The following is a 22,908-nucleotide window of genomic DNA, read 5'->3' as shown; positions in this document are numbered from 1 at the left end:
TTAACACCTTAATATTATCATAATAAATAATACAATTATAAAAGAAAAACATCATTATCATCATTACAATAACATTGTCAAGGCACAGAAATGATAATAATTCAAATTAATAACACATAAAATTCATTGCAAAAATATAAAAGCACATTATTAAGGAGGCTGTAGTTTTACAGCTAATTTGTTAATTTTTCTGTGTGCGATACACAACATCAAACAATGGTTATTCAAATAAATCAAGCTTTTGTAAAAATTCTGATCAGTAAGCACATTTTAATAGTGATTTAGATTAATCATTTTATCAAGTAAAAGTGTACATGTATTTGTGTATTTGATTCCCTCTAAACGTTACAATGTTAAAATAATGGATAGTTATATAGGTGAATAATTGTACATTTTATTACACTGATTTTGCACGTGGTCATATTTATATTTTATTTATTTAGCTGGAGAACTTTATCATCATGTTTTAAATCTGCTTCATCTGCCTACACATGCTATACCTGTCTTTTCATTTAGAAAATTTTTTTGGCAACACTTTCTATTAAGCCTGTATTTATAATACATTATATGGGTATTCTTAAGGCATTGTAATGATTGCATTGCAAATAGCTTTATAATATGTTGTATCCTCTCAGGAATATTCATATATAAGAGCAGTTTTAATGTATTATAATATTTACTTATTTGTGATAATGATAATTTAACTATGCCATATCTTGCCATTTCACGTTACTTTTCTTAAATATATTTAGGTTTATATAATAAACAATCCACATTTTTTTCAGTGTAAGGTATTATCTAGCTCACATTAAGGCAAGGCGAGTTTACTTATATAGCACATTTCTTAAACTACAGAATCTGATCACTTCTGGAAGCTGGTTCAACTACAGACGGCATAATGACTAAAAACAGACTCCCCTTGTTTGAAACCTTGGTATTTCTAACTGACTCGATCCTAATGATCTGAGTGCTCTGTTAGGTTTATATTCAGTGAGCATATCTGCAACGTATTAAGACCCTACGCCACTGAGTGATTATAACAAGTAAAAGTACTTTAAAATCAATCCTAAATGGGGACTTGAGGACTGTGATGTGCTCAGATTTTCTGGTTCTAGTCAGAATCCTGGCAGTAGTGTTCTGGAGGAGCTGCAGCTGTCTAATGGTCTTCTTGGGAAGGACAGTGAGGAGACCATTACAATAATCCACCCGGCTGCTGATGAAGACATGAACAAGTTTCTCCAAGCCTTGATTGGAAACAAAGCATCTAATTCTTGCAATGTTTTTCACCCCAAGATTATTGGCTTGGTTTTTAGAACTTTTCAGAACTTCATCTTTGTTTCCAAATGCAATGAACTCAGTTTTCTCCTTGTTTAACTCAAGAAGGTTTTGGGACATCCAACTATTCATTTCATCATCGCATTGGAAGGGAGTCAACAGGACTGTAGTCATTTGGAGATAAGGCTAGGTAAATCTGGGTATCATCTGCATAGCTGTGATAGGCAATTTGTTTCTTTCTCATTATTTGACTTAGTGGGAACATATACAGGCTAAACAGGAGAGGTGCAAGAATTGAGCCTTGAGGGACTCCGCATGTCACGGACGTCCACTTAGACTTATGCTCTCCTATACTCGCATAATAACCTCTCCCTTCTAAGTACAGCTGGACCATTTGAGTACCATCCCAGAAAGCCGACCCAGTTTTCCAGTCTTTCTAGCAGCACGTTATGATCGACAGTGTCAAGCACAACACTAACGTCTAGTAGTACCAGAACTGATATTTTGCCAGAATCAAAATTTAAACGAATATAATTTATTATCTTTATGAGGCGCTCGAGAACCAGACTGAAAACTGTCCAGGTATACGTTTGAGTTTAAGTGGCTGTTCAGCCAATTGATAACGTCAAAATCGTAATTGCAAAATGCGCAGAATGCAAGTTTTAATGTTAAACACTCGCAGGAAACACTCAAATAAAGCTCAGCACCTAACCACTCACAAGATGTTGCAAGGTACTGTGCTGATCTTAAATTAACATTTCAATTCAAGATATGATGTAGTCCATTATAAATTAAGTAGATTTAATATAGTGTTCATTGTGTGTTGTAAATAATAAGCAGCTTAAAGGTTATCGCAGATATGTACATTTATTATAATGCCTTTAGAATACCCTTTATAATGTATTATAAATACAGGCTTCATATGAAGTGTTACCGCTTTCTTTTTCTATAGTATAATTAATCATACACATAAATATAAATTAATGAATGATACATAACAAAACATGTTGCAAGGAATTAAAGAATATTGCAAAATATAAGCATTTTAATTAGCTGGCTACATTAAAAACTTAAACGTGTGCCAAATAAAGCAATTCAATCTAATGCCCAGTTAACAGCAGAATGGAGCACAATGCATGTAACGGGTCAGAATATGGAATTAGTTTTAATTATTAAGTACAGTTTCACTTGCCTTGAATAGCTGATATTTTCAAACACAGGAGCGGGAACCACATGATCACAGAAAGGAGGACGGAGGAAAGAGACAGGGCAAGTGTTGTACCTGCTTTTAAGGACTCCGTGATGTTACATCATTTTTTTTTTCAATATACTATTCACTCTCTTCACCTGGGAGTTTTTGGTTTACTTTTAAGCAATTATTTATTAATAATCTTGATTTTGTACTTCCTGGCTTTTCATTTTCTTAATTTATTTTCAAACTAGTAGAAATAGAAAACAACCAAAATACAGTTTTAAGTGTTTCTTTCACATTATATATTTGCGTCTGTGGAATATGTATGTACACATTCTTTTATTCTGGACATTTTTGAAGAGGAATTATTTGTATGTAATTTTCATGATCTTATATAACATTTTACTCTAAAAAAATAAATAAATATATAATTTGTATGATTTTATACCAAATTTTATTTTAAATATATATATATATATATATATATATATATATATATATATATATATATATATATATATATATATTTATTTATTTATTTATTTTTTTGTAGTCAACATATGAAGTTGATCAAAACAGAATGGATATTGATTTCGGTTTTAGGACAACTTTAATGAAAGTTTTGATCCACTTCAAATGTCCACTAATAATATATACTATTTTCCTGGTTGTTTTTACAGTATTTTCAGATTTATGAGGTACTAAAAAGAGATAAATATGGCAAATATGTAGTACTTTCAAGTGTGTGTTAATACCAAATTGCTCTTCACAACAGTGCTTACAAAGTTTGAAGAGCTGGTAATTCCTGGGTAATAACTTTTATACTATTAACATACTATTTCCGCATACGTACTATGTACCATTTAGCATCAATTACTAAATAAGTACCTTGGTCCATGTTTATACCCTTAAGTACTGCATAATTTATTTTGTGCATTAACTAATAGGTACATATACCACTACTTACATAGAAGTATTACTATTACACAGGAATTACCAGTTTATAAGCACTGTTATTGAGAGGTTAGGACTTATCAAGCGTGCTGTGAAAACCAAGAACAGCATGTGTCTTGTTTGTTGCCATATAAAACCATATTTTTGTAGGTGCTACACATTTATGAGTATAATAGTTACCATATACGGATACTGTAAGGACATGCCTGTTTGTACCCACTTGTCCTCAAGTACACGTACTGTAAAATAAAGCGCTGCTCAATTATTACATATTTAACTAGATAAAGCCACATTTGCATATCTAAACATAACATTTCAATAAACAATACATACAAAAATGTTTGCTATTCTTAATATAATCAATCAACTGGGGAAATATATTGATTAGTTAGGCTACTTATCCTATTTACCTGGGCTGTCTCGCCTTAAAACGGCAGAATTGGCACTGGTTCTCAGGCGTACATGTTTATATTCGTGTGGATTATTAAAAGCTAATTTGAATCTTTTGGATTAACATCATGAGGCATCCTGTTCACTCGCGGCTCGCGCTGCAATGACTTTATCTGCGGCTAGAGGTCAGTGTTGCGTAAAACATTTCCAGTCCTTCACAGCCAGGCCATACGATTCATTCCTTGCTGACGTACAAAAAAATAAATAAATTCACTTATTATTATGTCGTGTTTTAGTTCATTTAGATTTTTATAAGCAGCGTTGAGGGAAAATGAGAAGCAAAAAAGTGAGAGAGAAAAGATGCACAGAGAGAACGATATGCGGCTTCTCTCTCAAGATGCTGATCTGTGGGCTGTTCATTAGAGTTTAAGATGAAACGATAATATGTCTCAAAATGAAGAGGGAAAAGCAAAGAAATAATCTGATGGCGTAAAATTTAAAGACACAGTTCACCTCAAATGAGCATTATTTAATTTAATTGGCATACTCTCACGAAAAGTACTTTCTGTGGAAGGCGTTTATAAAAATGTCTCTCACGAAAGACTACTTTCTGTGGAAGACGTTTATAAAAATGTCTCTCACGAAAGACTACTTTCTGTGGAAGGCGTTTATAAAAATGTCTCTCACGAAAGACTACTTTCTGTGGAAGGCGTTTATAAAAATGTCTCTCACGAAAGACTACTTTCTGTGGAAAGCGTTTATAAAAATGTCTCTCACGAAAGACTACTTTCTGTGGAAGACGTTTATAAAAATGTCTCTCACGAAGGACTACTTTCTGTGGAAGACGTTTATAAAAATGTCTCTCACGAAGGACTACTTTCTGTAGAAGGCGTTTATAAAAATGTCTCTCACGAAGGACTACTTTCTGTAGAAGACGTTTATAAAAATGTCTCTCACGAAGTACTTCTTTCTGTGGAAGACGTTTATAAAATGTCTCTCACGAAAGACTTCTCGAAACCTTCTCTTCCCGCCACATTCAGCAAGGAATTGGTCGACACAAATCACTTAAATGACAGCATTTTCAATTCAGAACTGCCATATTTGAGGGGAAAAAGTCTAGTAGCTCGCAATGATAGCATTTTAACATTTCTATCATGAAACAGCAGCCAAAAGCGATTACTTTCATCTTACCTCGTTAAAGCGGATTCCATTGGTCATTAATGCAAGAATTTGAATAATGTCCGTTACATTGGCCATTGAAATGACTGCCCATTTCTAATGGACCCCTTTTCACATTTCCGGGTTCCTCAAAAGCTGTTATAGTTGGCTAAAAAGTTGTTATAGCTGGCTAAACCTGGAAGACTATAATTTAACTAAATCCTTATAATTTTTACATCCCCATTTGCTCAAATAGTCTAACAAAACCGAATTGATTTCCATAGTATTTTTATTTTTTTCCTGGAACTACTTCAGGGTGAGCTAGTATGATGATGACAGAATTCCTTCCTTCCTTCCTTCCTTCCATTCCTTCCTTCCTTCCTTCCTTCCTTCCTTCCTTCCTTCCCTTCCTTCCTTCCTTCCTTCCTTCCTTCCTTCCTTCATTCCTTCCTTCATTCCTTCCTTCCATCCTTCCTTCCTTCATTCCATTCATTCCATTCATTCCATTCATTCCTTCCATCCATTCATTCATTCATTCATTCCTTCATTCATTCCATCCATTCATTCATTCATTCCATTCATTCCATTCATTCATTCATTCATTCATTCATTCATTCATTCATTCATTCATTCATTCATTCATTCCATTCATTCATTCATTCATTCATTCCATTCATTCATTCCATTCATTCATTCATTCATTCATTCATTCATTCATTCATTCATTCATTCATTCATTCATTCATTCATTCATTCATTCATTCATTCATTCATTCATTCATTCATTCATTCATTCATTCATTCATTCATTCATTCATTCATTCATTCATTCATTCATTCATTCATTCATTCATTCATTCATTCATTCATTCATTCATTCATTCATTCATTCATTCATTCATTCATTCATTCATTCATTCATTCATTCATTCATTCATTCATTCATTCATTCATTCATTCATTCATTCATTCATTCATTCATTCATTCATTCATTCATTCATTCATTCATTCATTCATTCATTCATTCATTCATTCATTCATTCATTCATTCATTCATTCATTCATTCATTCATTCATTCATTCATTCATTCATTCATTCATTCATTCATTCATTCATTCATTCATTCATTCATTCATTCATTCATTCATTCATTCATTCATTCATTCATTCATTCATTCATTCATTCATTCATTCATTCATTCATTCATTCATTCATTCATTCATTCATTCATTCCATTCATTCATTCATTCATTCATTTCATTCATTTTCATTCATTCATTCATTCATTCATTCATTCATTCATTCATTCATTCATTCATTCATTCATTCATTCATTCATTCATTCATTCATTCATTCATTCATTCATTCATTCATTCATTCATTCATTCATTCATTCATTCATTCATTCATTCATTCATTCATTCATTCATTCTTCATTCCTTCCTTCCTTCATTCATTCATTCTTCCTTCCATTCCTTCCTTCCTTCCTTCCTTCCTTCCTTCCTTCCTTACTTACTTACTTACTTACTTAATTTGATGCAATACAATACAAAGCATGGAACCATACATTTCAAATGCTTTTTTTTTTTTAACGTTTTTAACGTGTGTGACATGCACATACATTTAAAAACATACTAATAACCACTGAAATGTGTCACTTTTTCCTGATTTTTATTTAATCAATTTGTGCATTTAAACCATGGCTCTGCAAAGTCTGCCTCCATTTTTAATGCGATGCCTATATCTCAAAATCCAATCAACATCTGATGCAAAGAACCCCCACTCTTCTTTCTTCTTTTCCAGCAACTCTTGGATGTTCAACAAAACATGGAGAAAAGGATCTTTTGATACTTTAGTTTCATTGCAACTTTCAAGCCAACGTAAAAGCATCTTCCATTCCCAGAAGACAACACCAAGCCCCGCCCTACATATTTTCACCATTCAATTTTCCTCTGAAATACCACATTTTATAAGTTAAATGGATTTTAAATGCCTTTTAATGTTGATTTAACAGTAAATCATTGGCTGCAGTGTGGGTAATTACGCTCGGCTAAATTATTATGATTTAATGGCAAATTCTCACATTATGCAAATTGATAGCCAATTACACAGTGCTCCCTCAGGAGAAAACCGGAAAACAATCAGCCATGAGACTTTTAAGTGAACATATGAACCATCCCGTTGAAGATTAGTGGTATAAAACATCAGATGGTGTCAGCAGATCTGAAGAAAAGACCGTAACCGTTGACATTCAGACACTTTCGGGGCCGCCGTCGATGCTCCGTTATGACACATTTCAAACAAAATAACTAAAGCGTATGTTTAGATGTGATTACGAGCCAACACCATGACGCCACACCATGTTTTCTGAGTTCTGTTCACTTTATTTGTGGAATAGACTTTACACCTCTGTGCTTTTGATATCTAACTCTTTAATCTCCTACCGGGAGCCGTTTCATCCAACACCCCCTGCCGAAAATGAGCAGGTGCCTGACCAATTACTAAATTTACCACTTCACACTGCTTTATGAAGCTGGAGAGAGAGAGAGAGAGAGAGAGAGAGAGAGAGAGAGAGAGAGAGAGAGAGAGAGAGAGAGAGAGAGAGAGAGAGAGAGAGAGAGAGAGAGAGAGAAACAGACAGAACCAAAAGAACGTAAAAATCAACTTAGGAACAATGCTTGTAAACAGTAACAAATATATTTTCATCACAGTCAAGTGCAAATTTGCATTCCTCCTTTTCCGTACTAATTTCCATATATAAGTGTATCGTTCGCTTCTGTTCTGTAGTAAAAAATAAGTACACTATTATTGCCTGTCTCGTTGCTGCTTATGATTTTTAAATAAACATTAACAGATGAGCTTTAAAACAAATTAGAGAAATGCTTCACTGGACCGTTAACGTAGCCGTGTTTCGATGCATAAGCTATTGTATAAAAATAGCTAGCCAGGTTTTAAAGGTTACACTTAATTACCAAGCCAAATGAAAAATAAGTTGGTGTGACTCTAATTACTGCGGTAAAATTCGATGACAGTGGTAAACGCCCTCCATTCGCTTTAAAATGCTATAGAAACCTTTCATTTTCCCATGGGAGAAAACACATAAAAATACCTACAACGGTATCCATGCATATCTGTGATCAAATAACACAAGTCCTTCCCATTCACGCCTCACGCACGCACGCACGCACTCACACACACACACTGCCGACCTCAGATTTTTGCAAAGAACATGCCTGAATGATTTTTTTTTTTTATGTTTATCGTTCTTTTTTTGTAATGTGCACATCAGGTGCAACACGTTTGATCGTTAATACTCTGTAAATATCGTCTTTTTTTTTTTTCATCAATGTCAAGAAAGAAAACAGGACAAACGAAACGGAGGTAAAAGAAGTACCATGCAAAAGTATGTGAGAGTAGCATGTTGGCGGCTCCATTCTCTGCCATGGTATCTACTATACAACAACATGCATGTTCGGGTCAGAAATCGCCTCGTCTTTTTTTCTTAGTTTTTTTTTTTTTTGTGTGGGGTTTTGAAGATGCATGTGATCTAAAGAGGTATGATACAAATATTGATACATATACACCACCTCCTTTATCTCGGCCGTCGTATTTTTCCCTGCAAAGATCTACGGGTTCGATATACACCGATGTACTTTACGATAATTTCAGCCTTTTGTAATCTCTCCTGCAACTGTATTACGCAGTGGACGTATATAGGCATAATTCCTGCTTGTTGAAACATTGCATATCTTTAAAAGTAAAAGGCCTTCAGTGCCACTACAACTGCTGATTTATCGTAAAATGCGATTGAGTTGGCCTTTTTTCGAGCTCCCCCGAACGCGGCACCGTCAGTCCCGCGTCAATAGTCCGGGGTCACGAAAAGCACGTCAGCTCATGCGAGTCCACGTCGAATTGTCGGTTTTGGAATGAAGCAGATTTGTTACGAGATGCACTTTGTCTTTTCTGCGGCGTTCGCCACCTTTCCTGGGAGAAGCCCCCATCGCTTCCTTTCCGTTGTGCGGTAGGGGATGCTTGTGTGCTTGTGGCAGTTATAAGGAGGAGATCTTCACTGTCTCATGGGTGAAGGAAGTAGAGCGAGAGTTGCGTAAGATTCCGGGAATGGCAGGAGAGGGCGGCAGACTCTCGTCGGGGGTGTTGGCGGGAGGGGTGGGTATACTGATTATAGCCGCTGTGAAATCCCGATCCTCACAGTTTAGCTTCAGGTCTTCTGTCCGGGCGTTGAGACTGGAGCGGCTGTTTGGATGCACACACACGCACGCACGCACACACACACACACACACACATAAACACACACATACACACACATAAACACACACATAAACACACACACACACACACACACACACACAAACAAACACACACATAAACACACACACACACAAGTACGCACACACACACAAGCACACACACACACACAAGCACACACACACACAAACAAGCACACACACACAAACAAGCACACACACACAAACAAGCACACACACACACACAAACACACACGCACAAACAAACACACACACGCACAAGCATGCACACACACACAAACACACACACACACACAAGCACGCACGCACACACACACACACACACACAAACACACACACACACGCACACACAAACAAACACACACACAAGCATGCACACACACACACATAAACACACACAAACACACAAGCACCCACGCACACACAAGCACACACACACACACACACACAAGCACACACACATGCACAAGCACACACAAACACACACACAAGCACACACACACAAGCACACACACACACACAAGCATGCACACACACACACACACATTCAAAAGAATGAGCTATAGGTTAGAGAAGATAACACCTTAATTGTTACAGAAGTCATTGTTCATCACAATTTTATAGTCGTATACATAACTATAGAAAAACTGTGATATTAGTCTATTAGTACTCCAAGCATTATTTTATTGAACTATTCTGCATAAAAATATTAATTCAAAACAAATCTCATGTTTATTTATTACTCTACGAATAAATCTGAAAATAAGCAATTTATTTATAATTATTGAAAATACATACATATTATAAAATATAAAAAAACTATGCAAAATTATTATACATTTAATTATATAGTCATATAATTCCCCCTAAATCATAAATAAACGATAAATCAATATAAATTGTTTTACAACTACTATATAATGTGTTTGTGTTTGTCTGTATATGCATTTTCAAGAAATACATGTATTTTTAATTATAATTTTACTACTTTATAATTTACGCATTTCTAATTATATATATTTATAGTTGTTTTTATTTTACATTTTAGAAATGAATTACATATTTCAAATAGTTAGAATTTGTAATATTTATTTAAACATTTTTAATATATTATTTTATTTACAATTTAACATATAGACTAATAACAAAAAATAAAATAATATAACGATGAAGTAACACTTACGGAAATACATTACGGTAGGTGTCTAGACAAACAGGGTAAACGAAATAAGGATTTTATTGCGAAACAGTAAATTAAATGACATCGACAATTTTATTCGTGTTATTTTATAATCTAAATTATTATATATTTATTCCATATATATTTATTCATAATCATGATAAATCACTATGAATTATTGTAAGTACAGATGATGGCAGCATTAAATATATCATTGCCTGGACTGGTTTTATTTCAAAATCTATTACAGTAAGGAGATTTGTAATAACGCAAAACATTCATAACGGCTCTAGAAACACTTAGCTTTTTCTTTATGCCGGTGTGATGCGGTACCTTTGGGGTCCAGCGGAGGTTTTGTGCACTTGCAGGGTGTCCAGCTCCTGTACGCTGCCGCGGCTAACGGAGACGGTGGAGTTGGCGAGGCGGATGGCTCTTCTTTTAGCCCTGCGGGGGCAGCAGGAAGTCGACACCCCCTGCTGGCTGGAGATGGAAGTGCTGCGGCTGGTGCGATAGCCCACCGACTCGGTCATACACATCTCACTGAACGTCAGCTCGTCTGTGAACTCATGGTTCTGTTGAACATTACACGAGGAAAGGCTTGATGAAATGCTTCATTTGGGATATTTTGAACAGGTTTGCGTCCAGTAACAGACCGAGCCGTACTCACTGTCGTCTTTTCCAGGCAATGCAGCAGGTGATGGTGTTGGTGCTCGAAGGAAGATCTGTTCTTCAGACACAAAGCGCTGTCACTGTCTCGACCCTGAGAGATAACAACACAGCGAGAGTTTATTTAGGACGATCCATAAAAACCATGTCTTTAGATACCAGCAACTTACCTTAAAACATCAATCTAAAGTGGACACAAATCTATTTAAAGAGAGCACGACTATTTCCAGCCTTCAGAGGATGTTAGCATCAGCAAGACTTCAGATTTATTTTTGTTAAAGAACAAAAGCTCACTAAACATTTTGTTCGTTGTCATCTCCGGTGTAGAATGGCTGGATACATTTTATGTATATATAAAACCTTCACAGGTATTGTTCTCGATTTTTTTCCAAACAACAAATTTGGTTTGAGAGTGGAGTTCAACCTTTTGGTTAAAATTTGGCCTTATTATTATGAACCTGTTATTTCTATTATGGAATTAGTCATAACTCACAGTGTGGTACATTTTTACCCAAATAACTGAAATAAAATATAATACTGTATGTTCTATAATAACAATGACACATTCTGCATAAATGTAAATATTTATATATATATATATATATATATAATATTTATAATTTATATTTAATTTATCATTTATATTTAATATATATATATATATATATATATATATATATAGAGAGAGAGAGAGAGAGAGAGAGAGAGAGAGAGAGAGAATAAAATATTTTATTTACTTACTAAAGCAAGTATTGTAATAAATTATAAATGTATAATTATTATTAATCAGTTAATAATTAAAATCTATTATTGTATGTTCTACAATAATAATAATAATACATTCTGCATAAATATAAATGTTCAAAAGATGTTTTATATATAGATTTAACTTGATTTTTTTGAGAGAAAGAGAAAGAAAACAGTATTTTATTTTACTTACTAATGCAAGTATTATATTAAGCTATAATAATGCATATATATATATATATATATATATATATATATATATATATATATATACATACACACACACATATACATATATACATATACGTGTGTATGTATATATATATATATATATATATATATATATATATATATATATATATAAAATGTATAATGATAATTTTTTAAATGATAATCTTGTACTTCCTTGTATTCTATTTAAATTAATAAGTTCTAAAGAACGTTTATTTGACTAAAAGAAATCCTCAGTATTATTCTAACTTCTAACTGCATTTACTGTCTTTTAATCAGTAAACTGGCACAGATGTAACTGTCAATTTCTCTCTCTCTCTCTCTAATTTCCAGTTTGAGTGTTTGTTTTAAAACTAGACGTGAAACGACCACACAGCATCATTGAGTAAAAAAGCTGCCATTTTTCTATAACTACAGTAAGATTAAATATGCACACGAAAGACGGCTAAATATGATCCAAAACAGTGAGCGATGTAGTGAGTAGGCAGTGGCCATGTTTGTGTGACTCCGGCACGCTGGGAGATTGAGATTCTGTTCCTGCCAAACTTGTTGCTACGATACATTTCAGAGCGCGAGCTGCCGTTCATGTGTACTTTCATCCCGTAATTACTAAAAGAAACACAGCGCTGTCTGACCGAGGATTAAAAGCGTCACTGCCCTCCTGTCACCTGTGATTTGACCTTGCTTCACCGCGCAGCTACCTCTCGAGACAGACCGCTGTCCCCGATGCCACGAGCACGTATCCGGTAACCTCTTTAACCTCTGCTTGTAAAACGATCACATGCGAGGATGTCGTGTCCTGAAGAACAAGTCTCTCAAGAAAACATCAGTCCCTTTTATGCCTCCCGATACCATCTGCCCGCCCCCTCCCGAGCTCTTTGTAGCTCAAGTCAAGGTGGTTTATCGCCACTCCGGCCGCCGTCTAGATGCAGCCCGTCGGAGGCCTTTAAAGCAGCCGATCTTATCGAGAAAACAGAGGACGGGCCGGACGGAGCAGCCAGGAAGGAGCAAGGACGGCTCCGTCGCAAGGAAATGCCCCGTCAGCCGAAAAACCAAGGATGACTGAGGGATTCGGGGGAAGATAAGATCACCGATAACCGGACCTCAGCACAATTAGGTTTGTTTCTGTTAAACTAAAAGTACCGCGTAGATCGGCGCCACGCAGCTACGCCGGGCGAAAACACTGGAAAAAGTTGGGGAGCAGAAAGCAATTGCTTTTCTCAGAAGGAACAACTTAAAGGGGTAGTTCACCCAAAAATGTAAAATTAATCCCTGAGGCTTGTGATGATACATTGATGTCTAAGGCATGAAATGATTGCTTTGTGCAAGAAATTGAACAGCATTTATATATTTTTTTTTTAGTTCTAATACACTACTATGCCTGACTGTCCTAAATATAAAAGGTAAAAAATGATATTACTGTTAAGTTTCTTGCAAAAACAGTTTCAATGTATCAATGTATTGTCACGAGAGGATGGTTGTCTTTAAAAAACTAATCTCGTGTAATCAGAAGCACATTTAAAACTGGAATATAACTGGAATATAATATACAGTAAGGTGAAAAAAAATATTACTTATGGACTGCATCTTTAAACTTCTGTGGCCAAACAGAAGTGAGACAACCAGGAACATAATACAAAGCATTACACTCGAGCAAACAAATTCTAGAGAGCTGTTTCAATAAAGGCTCCACTACGTTATCTTGACGCAAAAAATGCGATATGTCCTTCGGTGCGCTGCGAAATGAGAAAATTAAAGAATCTCAATTTGTCTTAATCTATTTCCCGTTTGACCGAGGAACCCAAAGTGAATTTCTCCGCCACCCAATCGCAGGTACGCCAGCAATAAATCCCAAATAAATACATTTCAGTCAAATCCACAGGCAGCAATACTCTCTTCCGAACACTCCATCAGGAGAAGAGATTTGCCTCCCTGTGGAGGAACCTCAGAGGGTATTAAACCATCAATCACTGACAATTCCATTGTTAAAAAAGCGCTGATAGGGACGTCACATTAACGACACAATTTTCTCAGTGGAGACAAGAGATACAGCAGTTGGATGACAGAACTACCCGTGATTAGCATCTAGGCAGACTGTACCGGTGTAAAAAAAAAAAAAAAAAAAAAAAAACTATGCATCAAAATGATACAGGATTCTAAAAGCTCCAAGGTTAGATACGGTAAAGAAATCTAGAAGGTCACTGACTTTTACAAATCATACTGTAACACAAACTTTTAAAAAAACATGCTTTTAATGATGAATTTTTTTTTGTTCATACGGTTTTTCTTAGTGGTTAACATCTGATGAGTTACATAAATACAGGATTAGGTTTAATACTATTTACTATTTAAAATGCATTACTAAATTATTATTAAAGAAAATATTATAGTATATTTAGTGGTGCAATTATTATTAAAAACAATACAACAAATATTGCTATTATTATTTTTATTATAGAATAATATATAGCAGTATATTGGTGGTAATTACTAGGTCAAGTATAATTGACTTAAAATAATTAGACAACTGTTGCTATATATATATATATATATATATATATATATATATATATATATATATATATATATATATATATATATATATATACACATATATATATATATATATATATATATATATATACACATTTTATGTATAGTTATAATAATTAATAATAAAAATAATTGTTAAGCACACCTAAGTAAAACATTATTTAGCATGATTATTTATAGTTAACTTAATTTTAAATTTCTTTGAACATTTCAGACAGTATATTATTATTACTATTATTATGATCATTATTAAAGAATACTTTACTATATTTAGTGTTTACAAGTACAATTTGGATTAAAATACTAAAATAATTATAATAAATTGTACTTATTAATATTATTTTAGAATAATACACACACACATACATATATATATATATATATATATATATATATATATATATATATATATATATATATATATATATATATATATATTATAGTCTTGTTGTTGTTGTTACTATTATATTACATATGTATTTAATTGTATATTAAAATGTATTTTAATTATTGTTAAAATAAAAATATTATATATAAATATAATATAAAAATACTTTATTTTTAAAGGAATTATTTTAATTTATTATTTTATTTTAAATTACTTTGCATATGTCAGTCAATGCATTATTATTATTATTATTATTATTATTATTATTAATGCTAAACTAAGGCAATACTAAGCTTACTAAGGAAACAATAATTTACCTTTCATCAAAGTTTAAGACTCTTGAGTGCTGAATAACATTGAGCAGAGACAAAAGTAAGACTTAAGTAGAAATTCAAAGCCAGAACAGGCTGAAGAGTTGAAAAAAAAGCCTTCGTCTGGTTTATAAATAGCACTGCAGGCCTGTTAGTAATGGGTTTATAGATCCACGCTGAAAAAAATACCCCCCCACTTGGGGATTGTAAATATTGGATTATTGTGGGTTTCACAACCTGAGAAGATTCCGGAGAACTCCACCTGCCGCATTAGTAAAGACGCGAATTGAATCTCTCTCTCGCTTTGAATACAGCTTCTTTTCCTGCGTGGTGAAGATGGATTTCAGCAGTGGGAAAAGGTGCGTTGATGGAATAGGGCTCTGCTTTAATCCCCGCAGTTATGATCTGATAAAGTGACAGGCCACGAATCTGCGGCAGATACGATTTCAAAACCGACGCACCACAACACACTTCACAAAAAAAATCCTGCTTTCAACAGAAGAACATGAAAGACGTTATCTAGCGTCGTTATCTGACAGCAGTGGGCAACACTCACTTTCATTTTATGGAAAAGAAGTTTGGACAATCATACAAGAAACAAAGTCATATTTAGATCAAAATGAGGGTGACTGAACTTTTTTGGGGGGGGGGTGAACTATCCCTTTAAACTTAAACTACCTTATTTATAAATCGATTATGACTAAGTGTTAAGTAAAATAGTACGATACATGATTTATGTTAAGCATAATCTATATTAAACCTAAAAGAAGATTGTTTTGCCTTTTGAATTAGTTTATTCTTCCCCATTTTTTTTTTCATTCTGTCGTCAGATATTTTCTTTAGTCCTAAGCATAAATTAATGTTATTTAGCTTCTCACGTAAATACAAAGTAAGGAAACATTTTTGCAGTAAAAAACAACCCCACACGCTTTCATTAAATGACTTGAGCCAGAAACCAGCCTAATACCACCCTAGCAACAACCCAAAACACCTTAGCAACCACCCACAACAACTTGATTTTCTTCGTAGTCTTTAAGTAAATTCCAACTCATGTTAAACTAATGGGAAAATCCATCCATTGTTATATACACCGTATATCTTCATTTTCCGCCCTTAACAGTGAAGCAGACTCTATATTCAGAATGCATTACAAGAGCAACGCGATCAACGACAAGCGCAGTAAACACACCCCGGAGCAAGAGGAACTGCAACGAGTGCAATAATTACATAAAACCACAGAGAGACACAGATATTTAAACAGGTTTGTTTTCACTGGGACGGCAATTACCGCAGAATAATGATAACCAGGGCTTCCTCATAAAGGCAGTGATTGAAAAAGGGCAAGAGATTGTTTCTACTGAAATAAACACCGTACTTAATATCACTTAACGCAGGGGAGAAAATGCCATTTGAGAATTTTAAGAAGATATTTCACCAATTCTGCCAGCGTTTACTAACTCTCACGTCCCTCCAAACCTCGTGCTCCTCAAAAGAAAGAGAGTATTTGTCTTTCTTTTCTGGAACGATATAGTAAAATAAGACGAGTGTTTCAGTTCCCATTTTCCTTTGGGAAATACTATGGAATGGGAAACCAAATTGTTTGATTACCAACGTTTGACTTTTCACTAAAATATGTATACTTAGTACACTATAATATACTAAGTCAACAGAAATGGTTTGGTTACCAATATTCTAAAAAATGTTGTCTTTTGTTGTTACACGAACACAAAAGAAGATAGTTTAAAGATGGTTTATAACCAAATAATTCTGATCGCCATCGACTACATTATGGTCTCACTGACAACATTCTTCATCATACTTTTGTGTTGATAGCAAAACATCCTCACTGACTTCCAGTGCACGGAAAGAAAATACTATGAACATCAACGGAACCAAAACTTTTTTTATCATCAACATTCTTCAAAATATCCTCTTCTGTATTCAGCTAGGAAGTAAAAATGCGCACAGGAACATAAAATAAGATTTTCTGAAGAATGTTGGTAACTAAACAGTTTTGGTTACCATCACTGTATAGATATAAAATTAATAAATACATTGGAGTTCAACGAGGTCTGATTGTTTGGCTATTGACATTCTGTAAAATGTCTTCTTTTGTGTTACGCATGAAAACAAAATCATACAAAAAAGACATTTTGTAGAATGTTGGTAACCAAACAGTTTTGATTCCCACCGACTTCCATTGAGAAAGAGGAGACGAGAAAATGCAATATAAGTCGATGGGAACCAAAACATTCTTCAAAATATCTTCCTCTTCTGTACTGAATGCATGACTATATTTAGCAGAACGTTGGTAACACTTTTGGTTCGCTGCATGGAAGTCAATGGGAACTGAAACGGTTATTCGGCTTTCTTCGTAATAAACTCCTTTGTGTTCAGCAAAAGAAAGAAAGTCATAAAGTCCTCTCAATGACACGAGGGTGGGTTACTGATGACAGAATTTTCATTTTCCCGTAGCGCTCCCCGCATGCTGGAAGCAGAAAGAAAACCAGTCGTAATGCTTTGCAAACTGCTGAATCATACCGTGATAAATGACTTCACGAGGTAAAGCGCCTCATAAAACGACCCAGGAAGGAGAACCGGGTCAAAGCGACATTTTCCTAGATCGCCGACTCTTACAGACGGTGTAGTTACGGCATCTACCAGCAGGAGGCTAACCGAACCGTGCTAACCTGAACCTGACCCCTTGAAAAAAAAAAAAAAACCCGCCGGGGGGTTTTTACCAAGTGAACCGACTCGCCTCAAAGGGTCTCTGTAATTACTGCCGTGCATCCCACCTGTCCGGCATCACCTGCCTTTCATTCCCCGTTGTTAATTGCTATTTCCTCACAGCAAGGACGCGGCGCCCCGGGCACGGCCCTCAAACCGTGTTTAGCTGCCTCTGAATGTCAGCGGCCATATGAAAAAGCTGTTATTACAAGGCACTTGTGGGACTGACGCATTCTCAGAGGCCAAATGACTGACCTTTACACATACTGTAACGCTGTTTGATGAGATCGGAAAGACCGTATGATCGTTAATATCTCAGAAATCTGTTCTGTGCTTAGCAGCACGCTGGCAGCCGAATAATATACTGTACTTTTTACGAGCTGGTGTGCTACGCTTTAATGACCCTTCATGTCATGCTGTGAATATGAATACTTTGATGCCGGGGCTGAGATTCTCTTGTTGCTGGGTTCCAACCGTGATTTAACGCGTTGTATTAAACTTTTATAGTTTTATGCTTTTAAAAGCCGAGGAATTAGATTTCTGTTGCAGTCCTGAGCTGTGAAAGTTTCACATTATTAATGGACAAAGACATTTTGATTAATATTTTAAAGATGCCAGAGCTTTGGCGATACTTAAACAGAATGAAAATAAATGTACCCTTACGCTTTTCCAAATCTGTGGGATTTTAGTTTTTTTGTGCAGCACGCACAGAAATATAATTTGGTGATATCTGGGGCGTAAAAAACACAAACATCATTTTTTCTTTGTTTAAAATGTGTTATATGATATATAAATGATATATGGGTCAATGTCATTCAAGTTGGAAACATGAGGGGGAGTAAACTAACAGTATCTAAAATCTGTGAATTCAGATTTCTTATGCACCTAATAATTCCAAAAACATTTTTTTCTCCCAAATATTTTAATTTATCCTCTTGTCTCCAAACCTACATGACTTAATTTTTATTATTTTTTAACACACAGAATAAAAGGAATTTGGTAACACTTTATACACACTATGAATCATTAGTAAATACTCAATAAATCCTTTATAAACCATTGTTCCAACATTAATAAGCATTCGTAGACAGTTTTCAAGTGCATATATAAATGCCTGGTTCTTAAAAAAAAAAATTTATATATATATATATATATATATATATATATATATATATATATATATATATATATATATATAAATATAAAATAATGTTTAAGAATTGTTTTACATTTTATTAATGATCAATTCTAAATTATTATGTTATTTACAAACCGGTTATTAAGGAGTTGTCAGTGTTTATTTAATAAGATCATTCAGAAAGACTAAGTAAATGATAAATTATTAAAATGTACATGAATAAATCTCATTATTAAGACACATGATAATAGTTGAATAAACGTTTTATTAACACATATTCTTGCTGTAATTTATGAATAAGTTATGTAGTTATAAAGCATTCAGCAGTCTGTTTTTGTGAGCTCATCTAAAGTGAGGACTAATACCTTGTAAAGCATTTATAAAGGAGATTTAAAGTCTCGTTTATCTTCCAAACAGAAAAGTTAAACAACAAACGCGGAGGGATGCAAAAAATCTAACTGTACAACTATACACTGCATAAATGAAAAACAAACTCCTGTGATTTCATAGAAAGTGAAGAGTTGTACGGTTTCATATTCTGATCTTGAATATGTTCATCTTGAAATGAATAGTTCTGTATATCTGTGTCGCATTTGTTTATTTGTTCTGAACTGAGTCATTAAATCTCGTTTGTAAATATGCTTATAAATACTTAACAAGGCATTTATAGCTGTATTTATAAATGTTGAAACAATGCTTTATAAAGGATGAACTGACTATTTACTATTGCTTAACTAATTCATAGCGTGTAGTTATTGTATTTTTAATATGGAGTGCATCAACACATTGTGTGTGTATATATATATATATATCACACACACACACACACACACACACACACACACTATCTTCATTTGCGTTCTAAGAAAGAAAGTCAGGTTTAGATCAACATAAGTGTGAGTAAATAATGACAAAATGATCATCTTCATGTGAACTGTCCCTTTAAGTACTCCATCTATTGGGCCAAACATACGTATTTAAGAAAAACATCACCAGCTTCGCCAGTAACGTGCATGAATTGTTGTTTTTTCGTTCTTAAATTTGCTGTCAGACGAGATGCTCCTGTTAGCCTCTAAACAGAAAACCATCTTATTATGGAAGATCCGATATCAAGCGTTTCTGCTGGAGAATCATTGCGGCATCTATTACACTCTGTGTAAGCAGACACAATACTAACAGTAGTTGAGAAAACACTTACGAGTCCTTTTCAACTAAACGACTTCCCAGAACACACATACAAATATCACCATCTACATATCCCTAGACTCGTACAGTCAGATGTTTAAAGTCTGCGCTAAAAGATTTCCCTTATGCTGCAAAGCTCTGCGTATCTTTTAAAGATCTGATGTCAGGCAAACGTTGTCTAATTCTCGACTAGTCCTTTGTTGGATGCGCTCAGTGAGGGATGTGCCTGAGAGATTGACACGGACTATTGTTATTCAGATCATTTAAATATACAGTTCGCAGCATCTATAGTTCTGTCATCAATTAGTTGCCCTCATATTGTACCAAAATTGTATGACTTCCTTTCTTACAAGGAACACGAAAAGACATTCTGAAGAATTTTAACTAGGAATGGGTGCTTGCGAGCTCCCAAAAAGCATAAAAAGCACCATAAAAGGAATCCACGTGATTGGTGTGCTATAATTAAGTCTGCTGAAGTTATAGGATAACCTTGTGCTGGGAACAGACTGAAACTTCATTCAAAGTTTGATTATTTTACAAGCATGCTTTGGCGAAAATAAAGGTTTGGAGTCCTTTAAAAGTGAAAATGAACTGTTTTATTCAGCAAGGATGCATTAAATTAATCAAAAGTGACATTTATAACTATTTTATAAATGCTCTTTTGAACTTTCCATTCATCAAAAATATCAAGCGTCAAACTATGCACAGCATTCACAGTAATAAAATTCCACATGTTCGGATCAGTTTGGCATCACAGGATTAAATTTGATTTTAAAATATATTCAAATGGTAAAAAGATATTTTAAATCGTAATAAGTCTTTACAATATTACTGCTATTTTACTGTATTTTTCGATCAAGTAAATGCAGCATAAGAGAGCATTCGCAAGCATTGGAGACCTTCAAAAAGCATTAGATGACCTTACTGACCCGAGCTTTTGAATGATAGTGTGCAAGATGTCTGCATAGAAACAGATGAGTTATTTTTTATAGCATGGACTACTTTTACTGTGATTTTGGTCTCTCCCGAGCACTGCTGCCCTCAAAATGACCCCTTTTATTTTGAAGCAAGACAGTCATACTTGTCTGGAGCAACATGGGGGTGAGAACATGGTCGCATTGTTTTGAGACAAATTGTGACAAAAAAAATCTCACCTGAAATCCTCCTTCTTCTTTGTACTGTAGGAAGGCGTTGGTGGTTCCCTTCTTGGCCAAGCGAATCCTGGCAAGTCGAACTTTCTGTAAAACAGAAGAGAATTTATCTGAATCGATCGTGTCAGCACTTGTTTCACACACAACTACTGCGACTCAGAGTAGTAATGATACCAGTGAGACCGTTCAGTTACATCGTGGTTCGGTTAATGCCTTTCGGCTACTTTACTGCAAAGACTGAAAAGAGAAGGTATACTTAAAGATATAGTTCACACCAAATAGAAAATTTTATTATAATTTACTCAAGTTGTTCCAAACTTGCACGAGTTTCTTTCTTCTTATATATATGTATTACATATGAAGATATTATTTACAAAAAGAGGTAACTTTGTTTTTAACAATACTCAGAAATCGTTTTTTTTTTACTTTTATTTATTTATATGCAATTATTCCAATATTTCTAAATCAAACTGCAGCTGGGTTATTTTGATTAGGTTAAAAAATACAGCTAACTAACAATATAATGCAATAAAAATGTGATAATATAAAGTTCAAAAATTTTTTGAAGAAAAAAAAATCTGTTTTTGCAAATAAACTGTTCATACATATACAGTATATATATATATATATATATATATATATACAGTATATATATATATATATATATATATATATATATATATATATATATATATATATATATATATACACACACACATATATATATGTGTGTGTGTGTGTGTAATATTGTCTCTCACACACACACACACACACACAATTGTCTAATTTCATTAGAACATTAACCAAGTGTAATCAATTTAATTTATGTACAAATATAAGCAATATATAGTAATATTTTAGGAAATACTATTTACCTATTGTGAATTATTTACTAAAAAATTACAAATTACATTTTTTATGAAAAAATATATTATAAAAAATATATGTGAAACAATTGTAGCTAAATATTTTCAATAGAGTATATTGTGAACACAAATGAAATATTTTGCGTGTGAAAACATGTAATCCAAAATGTAAACTATACACACACTTGCATCTGTGGTTAATGGGGACTCTCCACAGGCGGAATGGTTTTTATACTATCACCCTACACCTAAACTTATATATTTTTTTAATTCCATAAAACACTGTTTAGCACGTTTTTAAGCCTTTTGTTTTACGGGGACACAGAAAGTGTCCTCACAAACCATGTTTACGTTGTAGCATTCTACAGTATCCAAATTCTCCATTGGACGAAAACCACAAAGTGTCTCAATCCTAAAACCATAAATGTTAACAGTTTAAAATAAAACATGCAATCAAGTTGTTTTTGATTTGGCATAACACACAATTCTTTCGTATTTTGCTAGG

The 22,908-nt window shown here is 34.0% G+C and overlaps 1 protein-coding gene across 1 annotated transcript in view; it reads right to left on the bottom strand.

Annotated features, from left to right (window-relative positions):
• Positions 1–7,336: 7,336 nt before the first annotated feature.
• The window catches only part of kcnd1 (potassium voltage-gated channel, Shal-related subfamily, member 1), a 56,994-nt gene continuing 41,422 nt past the window's right edge, over positions 7,337–22,908 (bottom strand). The window contains exons 4-7 of the mRNA XM_043246039.1: positions 21,541–21,624; positions 11,108–11,200; positions 10,774–11,012; positions 7,337–9,227 (exon numbers count right to left, since the gene is read on the bottom strand). Coding sequence (XP_043101974.1) covers positions 9,023–9,227; positions 10,774–11,012; positions 11,108–11,200; positions 21,541–21,624 — 621 coding nt within the window. The 3' untranslated portion in view covers positions 7,337–9,022. The remainder of the gene's footprint in view (positions 9,228–10,773; positions 11,013–11,107; positions 11,201–21,540; positions 21,625–22,908) is intronic.

The sequence above is a fragment of the Puntigrus tetrazona genome, chromosome 8 (assembly GCF_018831695.1).
Source record: "Puntigrus tetrazona isolate hp1 chromosome 8, ASM1883169v1, whole genome shotgun sequence".
NCBI lineage: Eukaryota > Metazoa > Chordata > Actinopteri > Cypriniformes > Cyprinidae > Puntigrus > Puntigrus tetrazona.
This window is presented reverse-complemented; position numbering and strand designations above follow the sequence as displayed.